Here is a 24,208-nt window from a genome sequence, read left to right as displayed (position 1 = left end):
AGAAACCTCCCTTCTAATTGAAAGATCCTTAACTACACCCCAAGTCCTGGCTGGTGGCCAGGGGTACAGAGCTGAGTGAAGCAGCGAGTGGAAATCCCGTCTTCGCCACCCTAGGGAGACCTCCCTCCAAACTGGGATAGGTGACAGCAGAGGTCCCGGGCCGAATCTGAGGGAGGAGAAGAGATTCAACACGACTGAGCTCCTGCTGTGTATCGGGAACTTTACCTACGGTGTTTGGTGTTTCACAACCGTTCTGTAGGACCCGTGATGACTATCTCCATTTTACAGATGAGGATACTGAGGCTTAGCGTGGTCGTGAGATCCTCACGTCACGAGGCTACTAATTGAAAGCGCAAAGGATTCAAACTTAAGTCCGATTCTAAAGCTTTGCTTTTTCATGGAATCCTGAAATCCTATTCCCAGCTCGTGTCACCCCAGCCCCAAACTCCCCGCAGGAGTTTTGACAGCTAAGCCGAGAGCCAGGACCCGGGCCTGGGAGGTGGAGCGGGGAGCAGCACAGCGCCCCGCCCCGGCTCCGGTATCGGCCAATGGTAACGCGGCACCCGCAGTCTTCTGTCCAATCAGCCAGAGCTCCCCGCCCACCTCCCCCGCTCCACCTCCCCTCCCCTCCGCTTTCCCTTTGGCTCGACCGAGCTTGACGGAGCGGAAAGTCCCTTCAGCCGGCTCCGGGCCGGCAGCCATTGGAGGAAGGTCTGTTACAGGGCTGCCCAATCAGAGCGTGCACAGAAACGCATCTCGGGCTACGATTGGTTAGTGCGGCGGTTGGCCCCTCGCCCCCGCTCTCCCTCTCTCCCCCCGCCGGGCGGCTCGGAGGCGGGGCAGGTGGGGGCGGGCCCAGGTAGCAGGTTCGGCTGCGCCGGGGCCGCGCGTCGGAGGTAAATATTAAGGCGGTGGGTGTGGGGCGCCGGGCCGGAGTGGGACGCGGGCTGGCGACACTGGGGAAGGGGCGCTGCCCCGCCGCCCGAGGTGAGTGAGTGAGCGGGCTACTGAGGCGGCGAGCAGCGGACGGCTGGGTCCCCTCGGGCGTCCCTCCCCGGCCTCGGGGCGCCTCCAGCCGCCGCCGCGGCCGTCGGGCCCTCGCCGCCGGCCCGTTAGTTTCCCTGGCCCGGAGCCGGCAAGGCCTGCGGGGGTGCTGAGCCCGCTGACGTCAGCCCGGGCTTCCCCACCCCCGGAGCTTCCCCCCCACCTCCCCCGCCGCCCGGGCTTCCTGAGAGGGCTCCCGAAACGTGGGAGCGTGGTCGCCGCCGCCGGGACCTCCGGAAGAGAGAGGACTCGGGTGGGAGCCGCGCAGGAGACCGTCTCCCCCGCCGGCCCCCCCATTTACAGATGCGGAAACTGAGGCGCGGGCCGCTGGCCGGCTCCCGACGGCCTCCGTTGGCCTCGAGAGCCCTGGGCTGTAATATCTCCTCCTTCCTAGCCGAGGGGCGTATCGATCGGTCGGTTTGGGGGTGTTTGTGGCTCCTGTCCAGGAAGAGCAGTCGGGGTTCTGGCCTCGTTAATGGCGTGTTCTGCTTTTTCTTTCAGTTTCCCCCTTTCCAGGGTGAGGAGGATGGTCTTCTACAACAACCTGGAGTTCTTTAGTTGAAAGGTGCGCTCTGTCGAAACGAGGTATTCTTTCCCTTCCTTTTGTTTTTCTTTATAATGTTAACGATCTGTGGGGAAATCGGCAAGTCTTGACAGAAGATAGTGTTCCTGAATTTGTTTCTCAGCTGGGTCCGCTGCCCGGTTATTCATGTACTTGGCATCTTTTCTATTCCACCCTGTGGCATTTGCATGTTTCAGGATGGTTGTCATCTTCCAGCCACCAAGCCTTTCAGTCTCTCAGCTCCCACCATCCCTGCCCCCATCCTCTCCCCGGTCTCCCTGGAAAGTTGGATCCTTAGCTCAGCTAAGGAGCATTCCTTACCTTGCTTTTGAATTCGGGCTAATAGAGATCTTAATAAGATTGTTCTTTTTGCAGTCATTGGCTCCCGGAGAAAAACCCAGGCCTTGAGGGAGGGTGTTCATTCAAGTGTTGGTTTTCTGCACACCCCCTCACGCCCCAAGTAGACTGAATGGCCCTGAGGATTAGGCTGCCAATTCCCCACTGGGTAGTGGGTGGATTTGAACTAGAAGTATTAGGAGAAAATGATTTGCTGGGAATTCTTGTGGAAGTTCGTGTACTGTGCATGTTGATATCACCCAGAACATTCTCTTATGTTCTGCTGCAAAATGTTATAGTATTCCTGTGAAGAAGCCTTCCTGTGGACGGTAACTTTTGTGAAGAGCTGATAAAGCCAGGGCACTATTATGTAAAACAAACATTCAACAGCAGTGATTTCTCATGGTCTGGCATGCCTGAACTGTGATTTTGCTTGACTTACGGAAGTCCTTATCATAAGAAGACAGAAAGGATTAATTATCCTATTCATCAAAAGATGAGTATTTTGTTCCTGATTTCCACACATTCTTCTTAAATTTGTCAAGGTATTTTCATTGGCTACACAGAATTTATAGGCATCACACATGATGTGAAGATCTAGGAAACCAGTTTCAAATGAACCTCAAAACAACTTGTTTTGGTAATGGTGAAATTTGTCTTGTTTCTTCTCCTATGTGTAACAATGCAGTGGTGGTAAACATTAACCATGACTTCATTTATTCTGAGAAGTAGTATATATATATATTTTTTCCTTTTTAACCTGGAAGATACGCTTTTAATCACTTAAAACAATTAGGACGGGGAAATGGAATTTTGGCTTTCACTTTTATCACCTGAGTTAACCAAATCATTCATTCATTTCACACGTACTGAATGCCCTTACATGTCAGACAGTGGTTTGGCACTGGAAATACAAAGATGAAGGATATGAGAGGTTCCAGTTTGGAAGTGTAGCGGCCGGGCTTAACTCTACGGAGACTTTGGGGTTCCTTGTTCTTCCGCCGTGAATATACACGCAGATGCAGGAGCCAGACTCTTTTTTAACTTTATAAATCCCGCTTGTTTTAGGGACGGAATACTTGTGCGCTTGGGACACAGTATGTGAGGAAAGATAAAGCTGACTCTCTTTTCTGGTCATGGAATCTGTTTTTCTGTTTTTAGCTGTTTAGTGGTATAACAACTTGTTCTTTTAGTGAGAGAGATTCTTCCTTAAAATGGTGATTATTCTAGCCATCTAGACGCTTTTGGAAAAAGTCCTGTGTGTCTTCTTTCTTTGATATTCATGCTGACCTCCCTGTCTCTTTGCCGCCTTTATAATTAGGAGCAGAATTTTAGAATTGTAAGTTTTATTCTGATTTAGGTAGTCTTGTGTGGTTTTTAAAACAAGTTGGGATATTTGAGAAGATGCAAAAACGTTCTTGAATTAGACCTATCTTTGTTTTCTCTAGTGAGGTTCTATGAGCAGTATAACCTGATAGCCTGAGAATTAAAAAGACATTGTATTTTCTAGACAACCATTGTCAATTGTATGTAGCTAATGCTGTTCATGTGTACTGTATATTATCTTTTAGAATGTGGTAATTCTGACCTTTAATATTTTTGTATAAAACATATTTTTTGACCCATCTTTTCATTGCATTGATAGGAAACTGATAAATATTTGTGTCTTTCAACCTTCATCTTGGTTTAATGGCTTTATTTTAATACAGTTAAACTCTGATTTGTTCAGAATCCAGACCCTCAACAAGCTCAGATAACCAGATGTATTTTCAAGTCTTTGTGACCCTGAACCATTCCCTCATCTCGAATGTCGTCAAAGGAAAGGCCTTTTCTGTTCAGTATGGTTTAGGGTTAAATATGTCATTTCATTCCACCTCTTTGGTAATTTTCGTTCAGTACTTAGAGTAATGATCAGGATATTCATAATCACTCAATTTTCCAGCCTGAAATAAGTGCAGAGGCATTTAGATGAATCATGTGTGATATATTTACACTCAAAGTGAAGTATACTATTAGAGGCAATTTTAAACCAATTAGACCTGAAAGGTAGTAAGAGAACATAAAGTAGGGCAGTTATCGTATCTTAAATCTGCCATACTTCTCAGCATCTAACACTGTGCTGAGTGCACAAAAATACTAAACAAACTAACAAACCTTGACTGATAAAGAACTCATTGACAATGTCATTTAAATCTTTCCCATATCGTCTTTAGTTTTTATTGCTTGGGGTTCTTAAGACTTAATCTAACTGTTGTGCATATCCCAGTGAAAGAAGAACGTTGTCATTCTATTCATTTCTACAGCGGAGGGAAGTCTCTTTATTAACCTATTTCTGCTGTAATGGCAGTATATTGAGATATTCATGGCCATTAAATTTATTATCTTGTATAGCTCTGGAGTCATAAAGTTCCCCATTCACCTTTCTCGAACTGTCAGTTGCAGTGATGAGAATCAGTGTTTAATACGGTAATTCCAAACTTATTCTTTCTTAATGTGTACTTTCTAAAAGAGGAAAGGCCACAGTCTTTTTATTTTTGGATAATGCTTTTTAAATGTTTTATAAACTTTTGCTCTGGTTCTTCTAGTGGCCTAACACGACCCCTGCTTTTGTTGAGGTGAAGCTCACTCCCACTTGTGCTAACGCCTGTCCGAGCAGAGCTGCTCCTGTGTGTTTACTGTAAACTGTGGTTCTTAATAATGATTGTTAAATTGCCTTCCACCTTTTTTATAATCCAAAGGAATTACATTAAATTTTACTGTGGACTGTCTCTTAAATGATTAGCAAATAACACTTCTGTAATCAAATTCATTTAAAATGGTGTGCTAATGCATTACATACAGTAATTTAATTTTGTCTTGGTAATATTTCATTATCCACTGGTGGGCTTTGTTTTAAATCATGACATGACTTGTTAAGCTGGGGAACCAATGGAGTAGAAATCATGGGCATATAATATTAAGATTTAAGGATGTTCTTAATATTTGAAGGTGTAACTTTTAGGAATTTTAAAAAGTAATTTCTTTTCTAAATAGAATTACCATACTTGAAAAGCAATTTTTGGCCAAAAATATTTAAATACATTTAGAAAGAGAACAAAGCAGCTCCCTTTTTTGGAAATTGCTTTGTGACCATCTCCACCTCCTGGGAGTAACCCAAACAAGTCCATGCGGTAAAACTTCTGCACTTCACTCCTAAAAGACTGTTCAGAGTTTACGTATACCTCTTTAGTGATTGTTGTGTTTTTTTTTTTTTAAACACACAAACATATTTCATCCCCTGGCTTCTCAGAACTGATCAGAAGCCGTAAGGTGGAAAGCAACAAGGCCATAAAATGAGTCAAATGCACCCTGGAGGAAACCACAGAAAATGGCTGATTGCAAGGGAAAATCAGGGACTGTAAATCTATAGAAAGCAGACACAGGAACTCAGAAAGCATAACGTCAAGCCTTTTAACAAAGTCACAAACATCTTTGCGTTTTGAGAATCACATGAGAGCTTATATTCATATTGATAATTCGATGATTCAGAAAATAGTATTTCCTTGTTGACATTTGAGAAGAATTTTAGTCAGAAATAACACATACTTCATTTTGGTACTTTAAAGGAATAGAGCCAGTTTAAGGGTTTAGGTCTCTGTCTGGGTAGCCTTCATGAGGGATTTTGTTTATAATGGTGCCAAGATAGGGGTTTCCACAGGTGTCTTATGTAAGTGGCAAATATAAACTGATTCTCTTCCTGCTGAAGTAGACAGTGCCCTCAAGTGGAATTAAGACAAACACATTATAAAGAAAGGAAAAAAAAGAGAGAGAGAGAAAATCACTTTACACCAGCTCTGCCCCCTGCCTTTACTGGATGTTGCACAGATATTTCAATAATGTTGGTTTAAAGGGATGCCAAACTTTTTATCCTGTCTCGGGTAACTTACATGTCTCATTCTGGGTTGTAGAGGGACAGACCTTTAACAAAAACTCAACCAATTCCAGAGTACTTCATTATCTAATGATGCATTCCATGTGTAGATTTGCCAGATTATTTAATCATTATGTTAAATTATTAAACTTAAAATTTGGTTCTTTAGTTTTAGAAGTACTTATTTCTAAATTCCAAGAATAAAATAGACAAATACGATAGTGCTCTCAACTGCTGCTGTGAAATGGAATGGAAATGGATACCTCTACCTCAAAGAAGGATGGAAGGGCTCCTGGGTGGCTCAGTTGGTTAAGCGTCCGACTTTTGATTTCAGCTCAGGTCGTGATCCCAGAGTCCTGGGATCGAGCCCCACGTCTCTGCTCAGTGGGAAGCCTGCTTCACCCTCTCCCACTCCCCCTGCTTGTGTTCCCTCTCTCACTGTCCCTCTCTCTCTCTGTCTAAATAAATAAATAAATAAATAAATAAATAAATAAAATCTTTTAATAATTAAAAAAATAGCCTTCTCAGCCCTACTTTAAATGATGGTTAAAAATGATACAATTTCATCAAATCAAAATAAGATTTAGTTCATTATCTTAATAATTATCTTACTGAAAAAAAGTTCTTATGTATTTTCTGTCACATGAGTGTGGCCATTTGGTTTCTAAATACAGTTACTTATTCCATCCTTCTTTTTGGGGAGGGGCACAGGGAGAGGGAAAGAGAGAGAGAATCTTAAGCAGGCTCCATGCCTAGTGCAGAGCCCAATGCAGGGCTCGACGACTGAGCCACCCAGGCGCCCCGAGAAGGCTATTTTAATTGTGAAAGATTAGTATTGTATAAATTTTAGGTGAAAATTTGAAACTGAAAAAGAAATAATCTTTTTGTATTCGTTTCTAGGATAACATAGTTAAAATTGTGGTATAAAAATTTTTGTATTTGTTACTGTGTTAAAGTTATATTCCTTGTTACATAGTCCAAGTTTTAGTGGCTACAAAATTGATTTTTTTTTTAAAGATTTTATTTATTTATTTGAGAGAGAGACTGAGAGAGAGAGAGCATGAGGGGGGGAGGGTCGGGAGGGTCAGAGGGAGAAGCAAGACTCCCTGCCGAGCAGGGAGCCCGATGCGGGACTCCATCCAGGGACTCCAGGATCATGACCTGAGCCGAAGGCAGTTGCTTAACCAACTGAGCCACCCAGGCACCCTACAAAATTGATTTTTAAAGACCTCTTTACTATAATCAGATTTATATTATCTGAGATTTTGAGAAATTAGATGATGGCTCTGATTAATATGATTAACATTTGCCTAAGGACAAAATGTACATGATGAAGGAGATGAAACTGGATCAGAGAGCAAATAAATGATCCATTATCAAAATATGGAACACAGATAAATGAATCGTGGTTAAAGTTTCAGAATATGATTGATCATTTTTTTTTTTATAAAGGATGTTTATCATAATAATTATGGTGGGTAACTTTTTACTTAAATGGTGTGTACAGAAATAACAGCCTTTTTGATTTATGTGTGTTTTGCCAAAAAGAGCAACTTATTCATTTAAGTTAGGCAGGATCTGTTAAAAATGCTACTTTTTAAAGTTAAAAATATATATATTTAAAAATGTATATAATGTTATCTGTTACTCGAATTTCATTGCCTTGGAAACAAGCATTATTGTATTGTCTTTGAAGACACTTTACAATTGGATCTCCTTAATTAAAGATGCAAAATTACGGTAGCTACAAGTAATGTGTGTCTTTTAACCTTTCTAGGTACTTTTGGAAGTTTCATTTATGTGTGTGTTTTTACTAATCGAATGAGATCTTAAGAAGTCTTTAATCTTAATTTTAGCTCATGTAGAATAAAGTGTAAAGTTTCTTTTTGCTTGTCCTCCAGGCATTTTGCTTTGCTGTCTTTTTACAGCATGGACACCAAATTGCTAAAAACGTGCTTTGGGACTGCCAGTGAATTTATCTTTTGCGGTTTTACTACAAACTTAGTAGTTCCCTTTTTTTTGAGTTAATGTTTTGGAGTTAATGTCACAATGAGTTCAGGCTTATGGAGCCAAGAAAAAGTTACTTCACCCTACTGGGAAGAGCGGATTTTTTATTTGCTTCTTCAAGAATGCAGTGTTACAGACAAACAAACACAAAAGCTCCTTAAAGTACCAAAGGGGAGTATAGGACAGTATATCCAAGATCGTTCTGTGGGGCACTCGAGGATTCCTTCTGCAAAAGGCAAGAAAAATCAGATTGGATTAAAAATTTTAGAGCAACCACACGCAGTTCTCTTTGTTGATGAAAAGGATGTTGTAGAAATAAATGAAAAGTTCACAGAGTTGCTTTTGGCAATTACCAATTGTGAAGAGAGGTTCAGCCTGTTTAAGAACAGAAACAGACTAAGTAAAGGCCTCCAGATAGATGTGGGCTGCCATGTGAAAGTACAGCTGAGATCTGGGGAAGAAAAATTTCCTGGAGTTGTGCGCTTCAGAGGACCCTTATTAGCAGAGAGGACAGTGTCGGGAATATTCTTTGGAGTAGAATTACTGGTAAGTTTGATAAACTGTTTTAGTGGGCTGTGTGTGTGTGTTTCTGTGTATATTTGTATGCCCACATGTATTTTTTTTCCCCTTTAAATATAACCAAAAAGTTTTTCCAGAAATCTTCTGTAATTTTTAATATTCATAATTCTTAGGATTTACTTTCTAATGATAAATTGAGATGATGCAAAGACGATACACTGAAAACTTTTTAATAAACAACCTACTGTGGTAGGAAATACACATAGATCGTGTAATTATTCAAGGCTTTCAAATCTTAGAAATTTTAACATTGTCTATTTTAAAAATGGGGAACTTTACCAGTTATAACTGAATTACTCACCTCACAAATTGTTAATTATCTTGTGACATTAGCATCTGTAGGTTTCTCAGTTTTTCTTAGCGTGTGCTGTTAAGTAATGTAATGTAGCTCTAAGATTTTAGAAAAGTAAGGTGCAGCGATTTAAACGTGCTTTTGGTCGTCCCTCATAATGTATGTGAAAATTGTCTTGGAATTTGTTTCTACTAAAGAGAGAACCAAGAACTCTGTGATACATTTCCAAAATTAATATTAATTCTCAAGAACTTAAATGTCAGTTACATTTTTACATTCTTGCATATAGGATTTCATGCCTTATTTAGTGATTAAAGTTTTTAAAGCAGTGATTGTAAAACAGTTGGAGATTTGAATCCCAGTTATGCTATTTACTAGCTGGGTTGCCGGCTTACTTAACCAAGCCACTTCCCTAAATCTGCTTCCTCATCTGTAAAATAGTGAAACCAGTACATACCTTGAAGTGTTTCTGTGATAGGCTGATTCAAGAGTTAGCGGGGTGGCTGGCCCATAGTAAGTACTCAGTAAATGGAGCTAATGTTATTGTTATTTTAAAGTGAATTTTTCTTTTTACGGCAAAATTATTGTTCAAATCACAGTGTAGGATCTGGCCAGGCTCTCTCACAGTGGAATTATGATTTTTAATTAATTAATTAATTAATTAATTGTATTTCAGCATCACATACAGCTTCTTTATTCTTTTTTAGACACTTGAAATTCAGTAGCGGCTGCTAATAATAATATTTTTTGTATGTGTCATTTAGAATTTTCCCAGTGATTTCCCTGAAATCCCCAGAGTGGATCTTTTTTCTTCTGGATCATCTTTCTCCATCTCTTTATCTATCAATCATTTTTTTTCCCCTCTCATTTGAAAACTAGGAAGAAGGTCGTGGCCAAGGTTTCACTGACGGGATATATCAAGGGAAACAGCTTTTTCAGTGTGATGAAGACTGTGGAGTATTTGTTGCGTTGGACAAGCTAGAAATCCTAGAAGATGATGACAATGGATTGGAAAGTGATTTTGCAGGTCCAGGGGACACAATGCAGATGGAACTTCCCCCTCTGGAAATAAACTCCAGAGTTTCTTTGAAGCTTGGAGAAACTATAGAGTCTGGCACAGTTATATTCTGTGATGTCTTGCCAGGAAAAGAAAGCTTAGGATATTTTGTTGGTGTGGACATGGTAAGAAACTTTTGGAGTATATTATCTTTATGGGTATATCTGTTTTATAAGCAATTTTAGGTACAAATTAAGCACCCCGAATATTTAAAATGGACTAATTTGGAGTAACTTAAAAACATCTTCTAATTTATCTTTGGTAAAGGAACATTGGTATGGGACAGGAGTCTAGATATAGAGTTGCACTTACTCTTTTTTCCAATTTGAATAAGCTGGAATAATGTTTCAGTCCTTAAATTTCCTCTGTGATAGCTGACCAATAAACAGAAAAATAAAAAAAAACAAAAAAACCCCCACCCAAGTGTGTTATCTGAGGTCTTATTTTTCTTTATCTTGCAAAGGTTGTTTTTTTCCCCCCTAATCTGTGATTCTCTTTTTATGGTATTTTGCAAAATCTTATTGGCTGATCTTATTTTAATGAGTAGTGTAAACATCATTTATGGGAAATACGTGCATAGAGGAAGAGCACATTGCTTTAGAGGAAAAGATGATTAGAGTATCTCCTTATTTCTTTTCATTGTGGTTAAATATATGTAACATAACATTTACCATTTTAACCATTTTTAAGCTTATAGTTGCATGGCATTTAATTTCATTCACACTGTTGTGCAACCATCACCCCTATCTCCAGAGCTTTTCATCATCCCAGACTGGAACAATGTCCACATTAAATGCTAACTCCCATGACTCCTCTCAGCTAGTATTCTGCTGGTAGCCAGCATTCCACTTTCTGTCTCTGTGAATTTACCTTTTCTAGGTACCTCATGTAAGTGGAATCCTACAGTATTTGTCCTTTGTTCATTGTTTTGTGTCATTTTTAATGTTACCTTGCAATCATACTTGTTCATAACGGAAACGTTATAATATGACAAGTTGAATGTTACCTGTGGGCATTAAGGGAGGGAGAAGAAAGAGCCTGAGAACATTTTTATTACAGATTGGCACTATGGACAAGAGTTTGTTAGGTAGAAAGAAGTAACTCATACAGAATTATTAAACACTAGAATGAGTTAGGAGAGACCATGACTAATAGACTCTTGTCTCATGATGGGTTTAGTGATTATTTTTATCTACTCAGGCATACTTTTTGGGAGGGTATGAATGCTCTAGCATCAGTTTATCTTGTGCTTGGAAATTCTAGGAAATTCTATTTGATACCCTTTAGTTCGACAAACATTACTATGTTGTTTAGACAAACATTTACTGAACATTTGCCATGTGAAAAGTTAGAGACTTAGGATCACACTATTCTGTGTGGGTCCCTCAGGATAGTTAATGATAAAGCACACCTTTAATATTTACTTAGAGGAGAGATTGTGAGCTGGTTGGAGGGAGGGTTGGAGAAAAAAAGGCCATTGGCCATTGGGGTTAGTGTCTCTTGCTTTGGCATCTGGGCCTCCTACTTGGTAAAAGCCCTGTAGGCCTTCCCCCTTCTTAGATGGCAGTCCTGAGGATCATCTTGTTTACTCGGGGCAGGCTGCCTAGAGCTTTGCCCCACCAGCTTCTCCCCTGCCTCTGTCTGTCCTTCAGTTGGCCTGTGCAAGTGTATATTCCAAACCCCTGTAGTGTGCTCTTTGAAAAGAAAGTTCTGGCAAATGCAGTATTCTTCATCTGCTTCTGTTTCTGATGACAGCATGTTGTACACATTGGTGTTCAGGGCAGTTGTCTGACTGGCCCATCTTTTAATCTAGCTCGGGGAACAGCACTGTACTACTTGGTGTTACATTGGAATATAAAAGAATTGAATGTAAAAATCTATTTCAGAGGGAATTCTTGCATATCCCTACAATGTCAAAAGAACAATAAAAAATAGATTTGCTATGTATAGAACGGCATAGAGGGGTTCAAATGGAATACTTAAGTTAAGCTCAGGGAGTGTAGGAGTGATTAGAACAAGCTAGGCTTAATTGGGGGCAGATTTCTGGGTGAAACAATGTGTTACTAATAAGTCTTCCTGTGCAAATGGGTATTACCGTATAGACTAGCATCTGTTGTCCAGTAAAGCATGACCAATAGTTTCAATTTCTTGCTCATCTATGAGCTTACTATAACTTGATTATTCTTGGATCTCATTTTTACCAAAACAAAAGCAAAAACCAAGTAAACACAAACAAACCAAAAACTATTACTGTGGCCATTATTTCTGATACATTCTTTTCTCTTTTAGGAAAAATAGTTGAAATTGGCCCGTGTAAAATCTTTTGGAAGATCATTTTCTGGAAAATAGAGATTTTCATACTCATGTTTTATTGAGAAGGGTTTACAACTTTATTCTATTACTTAATTTCTAGGATAATCCTATTGGGAATTGGGATGGCAGATTTGACGGAGTGCAGCTTTGTAGTTTTGCAAGTGTTGAAAGTACAATTCTCTTGCACATCAATGATATCATCCCAGGTATGTTTTCTTTGTGTTTTGTATATTATATATTTTATATAAATATAAGGCAGAGTTTCTAGGCTGTATTTTGTTTTGAGGATGTAAATATAAACTTCAAGATGCACTTTTGGAACTTGACTTTTTATGTTATGGAATTGTTATTAAATAAAATATCCTTTCTTACCCCCAAATGAAGACAACACTTACAGATTTTTATTCCAAAAGTCGGTGAGTGTGGCTTGGCATTTATACGTTATCATTAACTTTTCATCACCTGGTTATTCTAAGTGGGAGGAAAAAGCCCTTTCTGATCATTAGAAGGGTCAGATAATACAAGTGAGAAGCTGGTTTTAAACTAGAAGCCTTTAAGCAGAAGTTGGCCATGTAATGTGATCTGATCTACTGTGGAGAGGATTCTTGCTGGATGCCCTATGAGATTTCTCCCAGTTTTGAGATGCTGGAGATTCTCTCTCTCCCCCCCTGTGCCCTCCTGCTCGTGCTCTCTCTCTCTCACTCTCAAATAAGTAAGTAAATCTTAAACAAACAAACAAAAAACAAAAACCCAAACCATCAAGCAACCTTTTATTTTACCTCAAACATGTGGCACCTAACAGCTGCTGTCAACTAATTAATAAATTCCTATTGATGGAGAAATCAACAGCATCTTCCCCCTGCCTTTAGTAGAATTCCATTTACAGGCTAGTCAGCTGATAGCATGTTAATCATGAACTGACAGGCATTCAGAGGTGGCACTTTTTATTGAGCATTATGCAACTATGAGTAAATGTCAGAAAGCCTACATTCAGTAGCCACCAATGTATGAATCCATGAATTAGATGACTTGTACTTCTTTACATTCCTGACAAATTTATAAGGTCTTAATTATTCCCATTTTGCTGATAAAAAACTGGGGCTTAGCTAGGACTAAGATTGGCTAGGATTCAGTAAGTGGTAGAGCCAGAATTCAGATCCAGACCTGTCTGATTATAAAGCTCTGCTCTTTTTAGTACCTCCTCACCCCACATCCTGTGTGTACACTTCGGATGTGAAGACTTGCATAGAAAAGCATACTTCTCAGCCTCAGATGGATACTTGGGAATATTGTTTCCATGGAGATGTATTTTTTCTCTAATTCTATAAAAGCTGAATTTTCCTATAGCAGGGATCATAACCGAACAAAACGATTTTTCTGCTTCCAGTGTTTTTCCCTTCTTCCTAAATTTGACACAGAACACTTTTGCGTTACCCACAGGTCATTCCAGGTCCTCAGTATCTTTTTTGTAAAAATGAAGGGGCTAATGCTAGATGATCCTTAGGATTCCTACTAGCCTGCGCTGTTTGCCCTTCCTGTTCCCTGTTGGCTTGGCAAGTAATAAATGCTTGTTTCGCTGAGTTGGGAAATGCTTTCTACTTTAGCTTTTAGTTTTACAGCAAGAGGACATTAATTTAATTGGGGGTATGGGATTCAAATAACAGCTTTATTTCGATTTTGCTTTGTAAAAGTCTGACATACTTGGCTTTTCTTGAATTTTAAACTGAACATTCCTATACCTACCACCTAGATTAATAAAATGGACATTTTATTGTACATGTGGTGTATATGGGCCAATTTAGTCCCCCCTCGCCCAGATAGTTACCCAGTTGTCCCAACGTCTTTGATTAAAAAGTTCATTTTTGGGGCGCGTGGGTGGCTCAGTCGGTTAAGCGACTGCCTTTGGCTCAGGTCATGATCCCAGAGTCCTGGGATCGAGCCCCACATTGGGCTCCCTGCTTGGTGGGGAGTCTGCTTCTCCCTCTCTCTGCTCGTGCTTTCTCTCTACTTCTCTCTTTCTCAAATAAATAAAATTTTAAAAAATTTCATCTTTTCCTACTCCTTTGAGATGCCACTTTTACCATACTCAATTCCCACATATACTATCATGTATTTCTGGACTTTCTATTCTGTCTGCTCATGCTTCATTCAGTACCCCGTTGTTTTTAATGATTCTTTATAATATGTTTTTGTATGAGCACTAGTCTTGCTTCATTGTTCTTCTGAATTTTCTGCTATTCCACATTGTCTTCTAAAAGGTTAATAGATACATTTAAGTCTATAATCCACCTGGATTTAATTTTGTGTAGGATGTGAAGTACACATACCCAATTTGATCTACCATGCTTGCTGCGTATAAATCCAGTGTCAACGTACTATACATGGATCTCTTTCTGGGCTCTACTCTTTCCCTACACTAAGACCTTTAGGCCTTCATTATCCTAGCTTGACAAGAAGCCTTCTAGCTGTAAGAGTACATTTCTCCTCTTGTTCTTTTTTCATAGTGAGTGTCTTGGCTGTTGTTGGCCCACGCGTCTTCATTGTCAGTTTAACAACCGGCTTCTCAAATGTTATAGGAGAGTTCCATTGGGATTTTGATTGGAACTGTTGAGTCACTTGAGGAGAACTGACATTTTTATCCTGCTGAAATTTCTAATACATGAACATCGCATTACCTTTCATTTACTTAATCTCTTTTTAGTACAATTGTCTAAGTTTCTCCATTTCTTGCATGCATTCTGATACGTTATAAAGTAAAACGTATTTTCTAATAATTTTTTGTGGTATATAGAAATACAGTCAACTTTAAAAAAACAAGTTGTATTGAAATCTAATTCATATACCATATAATTCCTTCATTTAAGTTGTACCGTTCAGTGTATTTTAGTATATTTACAGATACATGGGGTCATCACTATAATCAGTTGTAGAACATTTCCGTCACCTCACAAAGAAACCCTGTACCTTTTACCTGTCCCTCCACTATCCCTTCCTTCTCCTGAGTCCTAACCGACCACTAATCCACTTTCTGTCTCTGTATGTTTATCTATTCTGGACATTTCATAGAAATAGAATCATGTAGCATGTGGTCTTTTGTGACTGGCTTCCTTCACTTCGCCTAATGTTTTCAAGGTTCATCTGTGTTGTAGCACGTGTCAATACTTTATTCCTTTTTATGCCTGCGTCATATCCCATCGTATGGATGTAACACATTTTGTGTATCCGTTTGTTGCTGGACACTTGAATTCCTTCCATCTTTCGCTATATGCAGCGCTGCTACAGCATTCATATACAAGTTTTGTGTGGATGTTTGCTTTTGTTTTTCTGGGCATATATCTGGGAGTGGAATTGCTGGGTCATTTGGTAACTCTGTGTTTAATCATTTGTGGAACTGTCAGACTGTTTTCCAAAGCAGCTGCACGACTTTACATTCTTACCAGCACCGTGTAAGAGTTCTGACTTCGTCACACCCTTGCCAACATTTATTATTATCTGAGTTTTTGGTTCTACCCATCCTAGTGAGCGTGTTATCTCAGTTGACTTGTGTCTGCTGAGTTTTGTTGCAACAGTCTTACTAAAATCTCATTAAATTCTCAGTTTACCCATACATTACTTTTTCAATAATCAGTCATTATCATCTGCAAATACTAATAGTTTAACTCCTCCTTCCAATCCTTGTGTCTTTTATTTTTAAAACATGGTTTCTTATCTTACTGTCCTAGCTCTAAGAACCTTTTAGTACATACTGAATAGAAGTGGTCATATCAGCCATCTTGGTCTTGTTCCTGCTCTCAAAGGGAGTGCTTTCAGCGTTTCAACTATAAAGTGTGATCTTTGCCCTAGGATTTTATTGTTGCAGCCATCATTTATCAGGTTTGAGAGGTTACCTACTGTTCCCTGTTTTCTGAGAGTTTTATCATGAATGGGTGTTGAAGTCTATCAAACTTTTTTGTCTGTTGACATAATCTTGTATTTCTTTTCTTTTAATCTAATTTCTTAATATTAAATCAGCCTTACATTTCTGATGTAAATCTAACTTCATCATATTCATACATTGCTTGGTCCAGTTTGCTAATCTGCATGTGTTTAAAAAATCTTAAAAACAAATTATAAAAATAGTTTGTCTTTAAATTAAAATTATTTATTTATTTATTTATTTATTTATTTATTTATTTATTTATTAAAGATTTTGTTTATTTATTTGACAGAGAGAGACACAGCGAGAGAGGGACACAAGCAGGGGGGAGTGGGAGAGGGAGAAGCAGGCTTCCGGCAGAGCAGGAAGCCCGATGTGGGGCTCGATCCTAGGACTCTGGGATCATGACCTGAGCCGAAGGCAGACGCTTAACAACTGAGCCACCCAGGTGCCCCTAAAATTTTTTTTTTTTAATAGTGGTAAAGTGCACATAACATTTACCATCTTGAACATTTTTAAGTGTACAGTTCAGTGGCATTAAGCACATTCATCTTGCTACCATTCATCTCTGCAATAGTTTTCATCTTGTAAAACTGAAACCCTACACCCATTCAATAATAACTGCCCAGCCCCCATCCTCAGCCTCTGGCAGCTACTTAATCTACTTTTTGTCTCTATGATTTTGACTGTTCTGAGTACCTCATATAAGTGGGATCATACAGTATTTGCCTTTTTATGACTGGCTTTTTTCATTTTGTGTAATGTCCTCAAGGTTCATCCCTGTTGTTACGTGAGTCAGAATTTCCTTCATTTTCATGCTACATAACAGTCCATTATATATGTATATGCCACATTTGTTTATCTGTTTATCTCTTGAGGGACACTTGAGTTTCTTCCATGTTGTAGTTATTGAGAATAGTGCTGTTCTGAACATGGGTGTAAAAATATCTCTTTGAGATCCTGTCTTCAATTCTTTTGGGGATATACCCAGAAGTGGAATTGCTAGATTATATGGTAAATAGATTTTTAATTTTTTGAGGAACTACCACAAGGTTTTCCACAGTGCCTGAACCATTTTGCATTCCCACCAACAATGCACAAGGTTTTCAGTTTCTCCCCATCTTTGCCAACATTTATTTTGTTTTCCTGATAATGGCCATTTTAATTGGTGTGAGGGTGATATCTCATTGTAATTTTGATTTGCATTTTCTTAGTGATTAGTTATGCTGAGCATCTTTTCTGTATTTATTGGGCATTTGTATATCTTCTGTGCTGATAATGTCTGTTCAAGTCCTTTGCCCATTTTTTAACTTTTTTATTTTTTTGCTGTTGTTTTAGGCATTCTCTATATATTCTGTATATTAATCCATTACCAGATATGTAATTTTAAAGTATTTTCTCCCGTTCTTTGGGTTTCCTTTTTGTTCATAGTATTCTCTTATAATCTTTTTTATTTTGGTGGAATCAGTAGTAATGTTACTACTTTCATTTCTGATTTTAGTAATTTGAGTTTTCTCTCTTTTTCCATCTAGCTAAAGTTTTCTCAATTTTGTTGATGATTTAAAAAATCCAACTTTTGGGGCGCCTGGGTGGCTCAGTCGGTTAAGCGACTGCCTTCGGCTCAGGTCATGATCCTGGAGTCTCGGGATCGAGTCCCACATCGGGCTCCCTGCTCAGCAGGGGGTCTGCTTTTCCCTCTGACCCTCCTCCCTCTCGTGCTCTCTGTCTCTCATTCTCTCTCTCAAATAAATAAATAAAATCTTAAAAAAAAAAAAATCCAACTTTTGAGCTCATTGATTTTTCTCTGTTGTTTATTTTGTATTTTGTTAATCTCTGATCTAATCTTTATTTCCTTCTGCTATTTTGTAAAGGTCTTGTAAACTAGCTTGGTAAAGCTAGTTGTAAAGTTAGGTTGTTGATTTGCGATCTCTCTTGTTTTTCAGTGTAAGCATTTATAGCTATAAATTTCCCTCTTAATACTGCTTTCACTGCATCCCCTAAGTTCTAGGATGTTGTGTTTTTCTTTTCATTTATTTCTAAGAATTTTCTAATTTCCTTGAGATTTCTTTGATTCATTGGTTGTTTAAAAGTGTTGTTTAATTCCCACAGATTTCTGGGTTTTCCGATTTTACTTCTGTTGTTGATAATTTCTTCCTCTTGAGAAGATACTTCATATGATATCTGTCTTTTTAAATCTATTGAGAATTTGTGGCCTAACGTATGGTGTATCCTGAAAAATGTTCCAGGTGAACTTGAGAAGAATGTGTATACTGGTGTTGGGTAGAGTGTTTTGTGTTATGTCTGTTATATCTAGTTGGTTTGTTGTGTTGTTTAGGTCCTCCATTAGCTTATTTCTGTCTGGTTCTATCCATTATTGAGAGTGGGGGATTGAAGTCTCCAACTATTATTGTAGAAATATTTTTCCCTTTAATTCTCTCAGTTTTTACTTCATAGATTTTGCTGATTACTTATTAGGTATGTAAATGTTTATAACTGTTGTATCTTCTTGCTGCATTGAACCTTTCATTAACACGTAAATGTTCTTCTTTGTCTCTTGTAATCTTTTTTGACTTAAAGTCTATTTTGTCTGATATCAGTATAGCCATCACTGCTCTCTTTTGCTTACTATTTGCTTTGGATATCTGTATCTGTCCTTTCATTTTTAATCTCTGTGTCTTTGGATCTAAAGTGAGTCTGTTATAGACAACATATAGTTGGATCATGTGTTTTTTTTTTTTTTAAGATTTTATTTATCTGAGAGAGAGAATGGGAGACAGAGAGCATGAGAGGGGAAGGGTCAGAGGGAGAAGCAGACCACCCCCCCGCTGAGCAAGGAGCCCGATGCGGGACTCGATCCCGGGACTCCAGAATCATGACCTGAGCCGAAGGCAGTTGCTTAACCAACTGAGCCACCCAGGCGCCCCGGATCATGTGTTTTTATCCATTCAAATTTGTCTTTTGATTGGAGAGTTTAATCAGTTTATACTTAAAGTAATTACTGATAAGGAGGAACTTATTTGCATCATTTTGCTATTTGTTTTCTACATGCCTTCTAGTTTTTTTTCACCCTTATTTCCTGCATTACTACTGTCTTTTGTGTTTAGTTGATTTTTGTAGTGAAATGTTCCTTTTTCATTTCTTTTTCTGTATATTATAGCTATTTTCTTTGTGTTCACCACAAGACTATATTTAACATCATAAATTTTTAACACTCAGGTTTAAATTTGTACCAGCTTAACTTCAACAACATACAAATAAACTCTTTTCCTTTACAGCTCTACCTCACTTCTGAAGGACAGTTTTGCCAGATATAGGATTCTTGGTTCACAGTATTTTTCTTTTAGCCCTTTGAATACATTGGCTCACTGTCTACTGGCCTCCAAAGTTTTTGATGAGAAATCTGTATATTTCTTTATTGAGGATTCCTTTTATGCCAAGTTGATTCTCTCTTGCTGCTTTTAAGATTCTGTTTTTTGAAAGTTTGATTCTAATGTGTTGCTGTGGGAGCCTCTTTAATTCATCTTACTTGGTGTTTGTTGAGCATCTTGGATATTTATATTCATTGCTCTCATCAAATTTGGGGTTTTCACTCAGTATTTCTTCAGATAGTCTCTGTTTCTATCTCTCTCCTTTTTGGGATTCCTACGATGTGCATATTGATATGCTTAATGGTGTTCCACAGGTTCCTTAGGTTCTTAATTTGCATTTCCCTGATAATTATTGATGTTGAACACCTTTTCATATCACCTCTTGGCCATTTGTATGTATTTTTTTGAAAACTGTTCAATTCCTCTGCCCATTTTTAAATCATGATGTTAGTTTTTTTGCTGTTAAGTTGTACAAAATCTTACATATTTTGGATATTAACCCCTTAGTAGTTATATTATTTGCAAATATTTTCTCCCATTCTGTAGGTTGCCTTTTTATTTTTTATCAGTTGTTTCCTTTGTGCTCTGCAGAAGCTTTTTAGTTTGGTGTAGTCTCATTTATTTATTTTTGCTTTTGTAGCTTGTGCTTCTTTTGTCCTGTCTGGGAAATTACTGCCAAAATCAATGTCAAGGAGCTTTTCCTTATGTTTTCTTCTAGGAGTTTTACAGTTTCAGGTCTTACACTTAAGTCTTTAATTTATTTCAAGTTCACTTTTGTGGGGGGTGTAAGATAGGGATGCAGTTTTATTCTTCCGTATGTGGTTTTCCAGTTTCCCCATTACCACTTATTGAAGAGACTACCCTTTACTGCACTGAGTATTCTTGGCTCCTTGGCAAATACTAATTGATTGTATATACATGGGTTTATTTCTGGGCTCTCATTTTTGTTCCGTTGGTCTATGTGTTGATATATGTTTGTAGTTTGCAATCAGGAAGTGTAATGCTTATGCCCTTGCTCTTCTTTCTTAGGATTGCTTTGGCTATTCAAAGTCTGTTGTGGAAGTGTTATTTTTTTAATGAATTTTTCCATTTAATCTTTGTTTTTTTTTAAGTTTTTGGCACAACATTCTTAAGCTCTCTTATTTTCTTTTAAATCTCAGCAGTATCTGCAGTTGTGTCCTTGTTTTCATTCAAACAATTGTGTCTCTAGAGGTTTCTTTCATTTATTAAAAAAAAAACACCTTATCTTTTGGCTTTCTTAATCCTTTCTAGACATTTGTTTTCTATTTTAGTAATTTCTGTTTTTTTTTTATTATTTTTTTCTTTGGATTTTTTTTGATTTATTGTTTTTCTTACTACTTTAAACAGTTTATTAATTTTTAGTTTTTCTAGTATAAAGCATCTAAGGCTATAGATTTTATGTACTCATCTACCTACATTCCACAAAATTTATCTAGTTATCTTGTTATTAAATTTGAAGCATTTTGTAATTTAGTTTATGATTTCTTTTTTATGTAACCCCTGAACTATTTTAAAATATGATTTTAAATTCTTAGGTAACTTTTTTGGTCATTATTATTTTTTTAATTCAGTTGCTTTATGGTAAAAGAATAGGGTACCAATCCTTTGACATTTGTTGGGGCTCCTTTATGGCCTAGTACATGATCATTTTACAGAGATGTTCTGTGTGGACTTGAAAAGAATGTGTTTGCTCCAACTGTAGCCTGGATGCATTGCATGCATATTTTATATGTCCCTTAGATCAAGCTAATTTATTATGCTACTCAAATTTTATGTATCATTATTGAGTTTTTAATTGCTAGCTCTATCAGTTACTGAACAAGCTATGTTAAAACTTCCTAACAATGATGGATTTGTTAATTTCCTCTTAATTTTATAAGTGTTTATTTTGAAATAGTTATTTGCTGCATACAAGTTTAGAATTTTTTTTTTTTAAAGATTTTATTTATTTGAGAGCGAGAGAATGAGAGAGCACATGAGAGGGGGGAGGGTCAGAGGGAGAAGCAGGCTCCCCGCTGAGCAGGGAGCCCGATGCGGGACTCGATCCCTGGACTCCAGGATCATGACCTGAGCCGAAGGCAGTCGCTTAACCAACTGAGCCACCCAGGCGCCCCCAAGTTTAGAATTTTTAAGTACCTAGAGTTCGGAATTGTTATATCTTCCAGGTAATTTGAACTATTTATTGTTGTATAGTCTGTCTTTATAGAGAGAGAATGAGAGGGAGAAGAAAAGAGAGGCACTATCTTCATTGCTAGTAATTCTTTTTGCCTTAAATTCTATTTTGTATGCCGTGGATAGGTTTTCTTTTGGTTAGTATTTTCCAGGTATTTCTTTTTTCAATCACTTATGTTTAAGGTATGTCCCTTGTAACAGCATGTAGTGGGATATCTTTTTTTCTTAATCTAGTTTGGCAATTTTTGTACTTTGAAGATTTAATCTATTAATATTTATCATTACTGATATTTGGATTTATTTCTACTGCCTAATTGTTTTCTATTTGTCCTAATTTTCTGCTTTACCCCCACTGTGTTGTTGGATTGAGATGTTTTCTCTCCCTTTCCACATTTCATTTTCCCATTCATTTCACATGCTTTTTTTTTTTTTGAGAGCATTTAATTTAAAACATCTATTCTGATGATCTTTGTCTTTTCATTGTTGTGTAATCTATTAACATTTAGTGTAATTATTGGTATTATTGAGTTTAGAACTATAATTTTATTATCTATTTTTTATTTGTCCCTGTTTTTCTTTCCTCTTACACTCTTTTTCTACCTTTTTTGCAGATTATTTGAAAAATTTTAAGAATTCTATGTTAATCTATTGGCTTTTTAACTGCCTATCATTGTCCTGTTGCTTTTAGTGCCTTCTTCAAGGATTACAGTATATATTCTTAATATTTTAGTGTAGTTAGGATTAATATTGTACAGCTTTATGTAAAATATAGATGCCTTGCCACCATGTAAGTCTTTACCTCTTTGCCATCCTTTATGCTATTGTCATGTATGTTACATCTATGTACATTAAAAACTCACAAGAAAATGTATTTTTTGCTGAAATCATGTATATTTTAAAGAAATTGAAAGATCCGAGTATCCACCTGTTAACGTTTTCCTTCATCCTGAAGAACTTCTTTTGTTGTGTACTGAGGTATGGTTCTTCTAGAAATAAATTTCTCTTAATTTTCTTGTATCTGAAAATGTATCTATTTTGCCTTCATATTTGAAGGATATTTTCAGTGTATATAGAATTTTGGTTTGCTATTTTTTCTTTTCGTTCTGTTTTCCAGTGGTTTTCTAGCATTTTCTAACCTCCATAGTTTCTGGTGAACATCAGCTGTCATTTAAATCATTATCCCTCTGTATGTAATGCAATATGTTGTTTTTCTTTTGGAGCTTTGATGATTTCTCCTTATATTTGGCTTACAACGGTTTAACCAGGACGTCCCTTGCATAGTTTTCTTCATATTTATCCTGTTTGGAGTTTACTGAAGTTCTTGGATTTGTAAATATGTATCTTTTAACAAAGTAGGAAATATTCTGACCATCATTTTTTCAAGTGCTTTCTTTGTCCCTATCAGCCTTCCCTCTTTCTGTGGCTTCAGATGGATATATGTTAGAATTTTTGGTATTGTGCATGCAGTCCTTGAGGCTCTGTTAATTTTTTCATACTTTTATGTATCTGTTCTCCACATAATTTCTACTGTTCTATCTTGAATTTTACTGACTTCCCCTTCTCTTGTCCACATTGTGTTTTTAGGGCTAAAATTCATTCATCCAATGAATTATTTTTTCAGATATTGTCTTTAAGTTTTTAGAAGTATTTTTAAGACATCCATCTTGTTCTGACTCATTTGTTTCTTTAAATAGTTTTTATTTCTCTGGTGAGATATTGCTATCTTCTTCACTTGAGCATATTTTCTTTTTCCTCATTAAGCGTAGTTATAATAGTTCTTTAAAATTCTTCTTCTCTGCCAGTTCCAACATCAAAATAGTCTATGGATTGGTATCCATTGTGGTTTTTTCTTTTGAGAATGGGTCACAATTTTCTTTCTTTTTTTTTTTTTTAAGTATGTTGAGCAATTTTGGATTATATCCTTGTATTGTGCCCTTTTTAAAAATTTTGGGTTTCCTTCATAATCTGCCTGTTGGGTTTTCTTTTTTTTTCTTTTTCTTCTTCACTCTCCAGTGCCTGCAGGTAGTTGTTTTTATGTAATTTGTCAAATTTTAAATCTATTATTTTAGGAGAGGAATTCTGGTGTGAGCTTACTTCATCATTACAGCTTTATTTTTAAATAGATATTTTGGAATGTGGAAAGCATTTATTCAAGAAAAAAGGGAGTTTCTCTGGGTAGGTATGATGAATTTTATTTTATAGTTTTTTCCCCTTATTTTCAAGTTTTTATTTTCAATTCCAGTTAGTTAACTTACAGTGTACTACTAGTTTCAGGTGTAGAATTAAGTGATTCATCATCTCCATACAACACCCAGTGCTCATCACAACAAGTGCTCTCCTTAATAATACCCATCACCCATTTAAGTTTCTGATTGTTTGAAATACAGTATTGTTTCACACTATAACTATTGAATTTTTAAGTTTTTTAAAAAATTGTTTTTAAGCTTTAGTACAAAATGTTTATAAGAAGGTCATTTCATTTCTAAGCCAAGCAGTTTTCAACCTTGGGTGATTTTGACCCCAGGTGTCTGAAGACATTTTTGATCATCACATGTGGGGTGGGAGTACTACTTTGAATCTAGTGGATAGAGACGGGCAAATTCTGTGAATTATGCTACTTTTATAATGTTA

The 24,208-nt window shown here is 37.4% G+C and overlaps 1 protein-coding gene across 16 annotated transcripts in view; it reads left to right on the top strand.

Annotated features, from left to right (window-relative positions):
• Nucleotides 1-823: 823 nt before the first annotated feature.
• The window catches only part of CYLD (CYLD lysine 63 deubiquitinase), a 64,985-nt gene continuing 41,600 nt past the window's right edge, over nucleotides 824-24,208 (top strand). For 3 of the 16 annotated variants that reach the window (XR_010408159.1, XR_010408160.1, XM_064581047.1), the window contains exons 1-5: nucleotides 846-987; nucleotides 1,546-1,629; nucleotides 7,754-8,405; nucleotides 9,610-9,912; nucleotides 12,201-12,306. Coding sequence is in view for 13 of the 16 variants with exons in the window: in XM_064581047.1 (XP_064437117.1) it covers nucleotides 7,902-8,405; nucleotides 9,610-9,912; nucleotides 12,201-12,306 (913 nt within the window). In the remaining 3 variants the exon portion in view is untranslated. Of the gene's footprint in view, nucleotides 988-1,436; nucleotides 1,458-1,545; nucleotides 1,630-7,753; nucleotides 8,406-9,609; nucleotides 9,913-12,200; nucleotides 12,307-24,208 lie in introns of those variants that run through there. The other 13 variants (XM_045891135.2, XM_064581048.1, XM_045891132.3 and 10 more) reach the window with 12 other exon arrangements.

This window comes from Mirounga angustirostris, unplaced genomic scaffold (assembly GCF_029215605.1).
Source record: "Mirounga angustirostris isolate CCGP_5_RB_7025 unplaced genomic scaffold, mMirAng1.0.hap1 SCAF_16, whole genome shotgun sequence".
NCBI lineage: Eukaryota > Metazoa > Chordata > Mammalia > Carnivora > Phocidae > Mirounga > Mirounga angustirostris.
The sequence above is the reverse complement of the archived record's forward strand: the minus strand, read 5'-3'. Positions and strand labels throughout refer to the sequence as shown.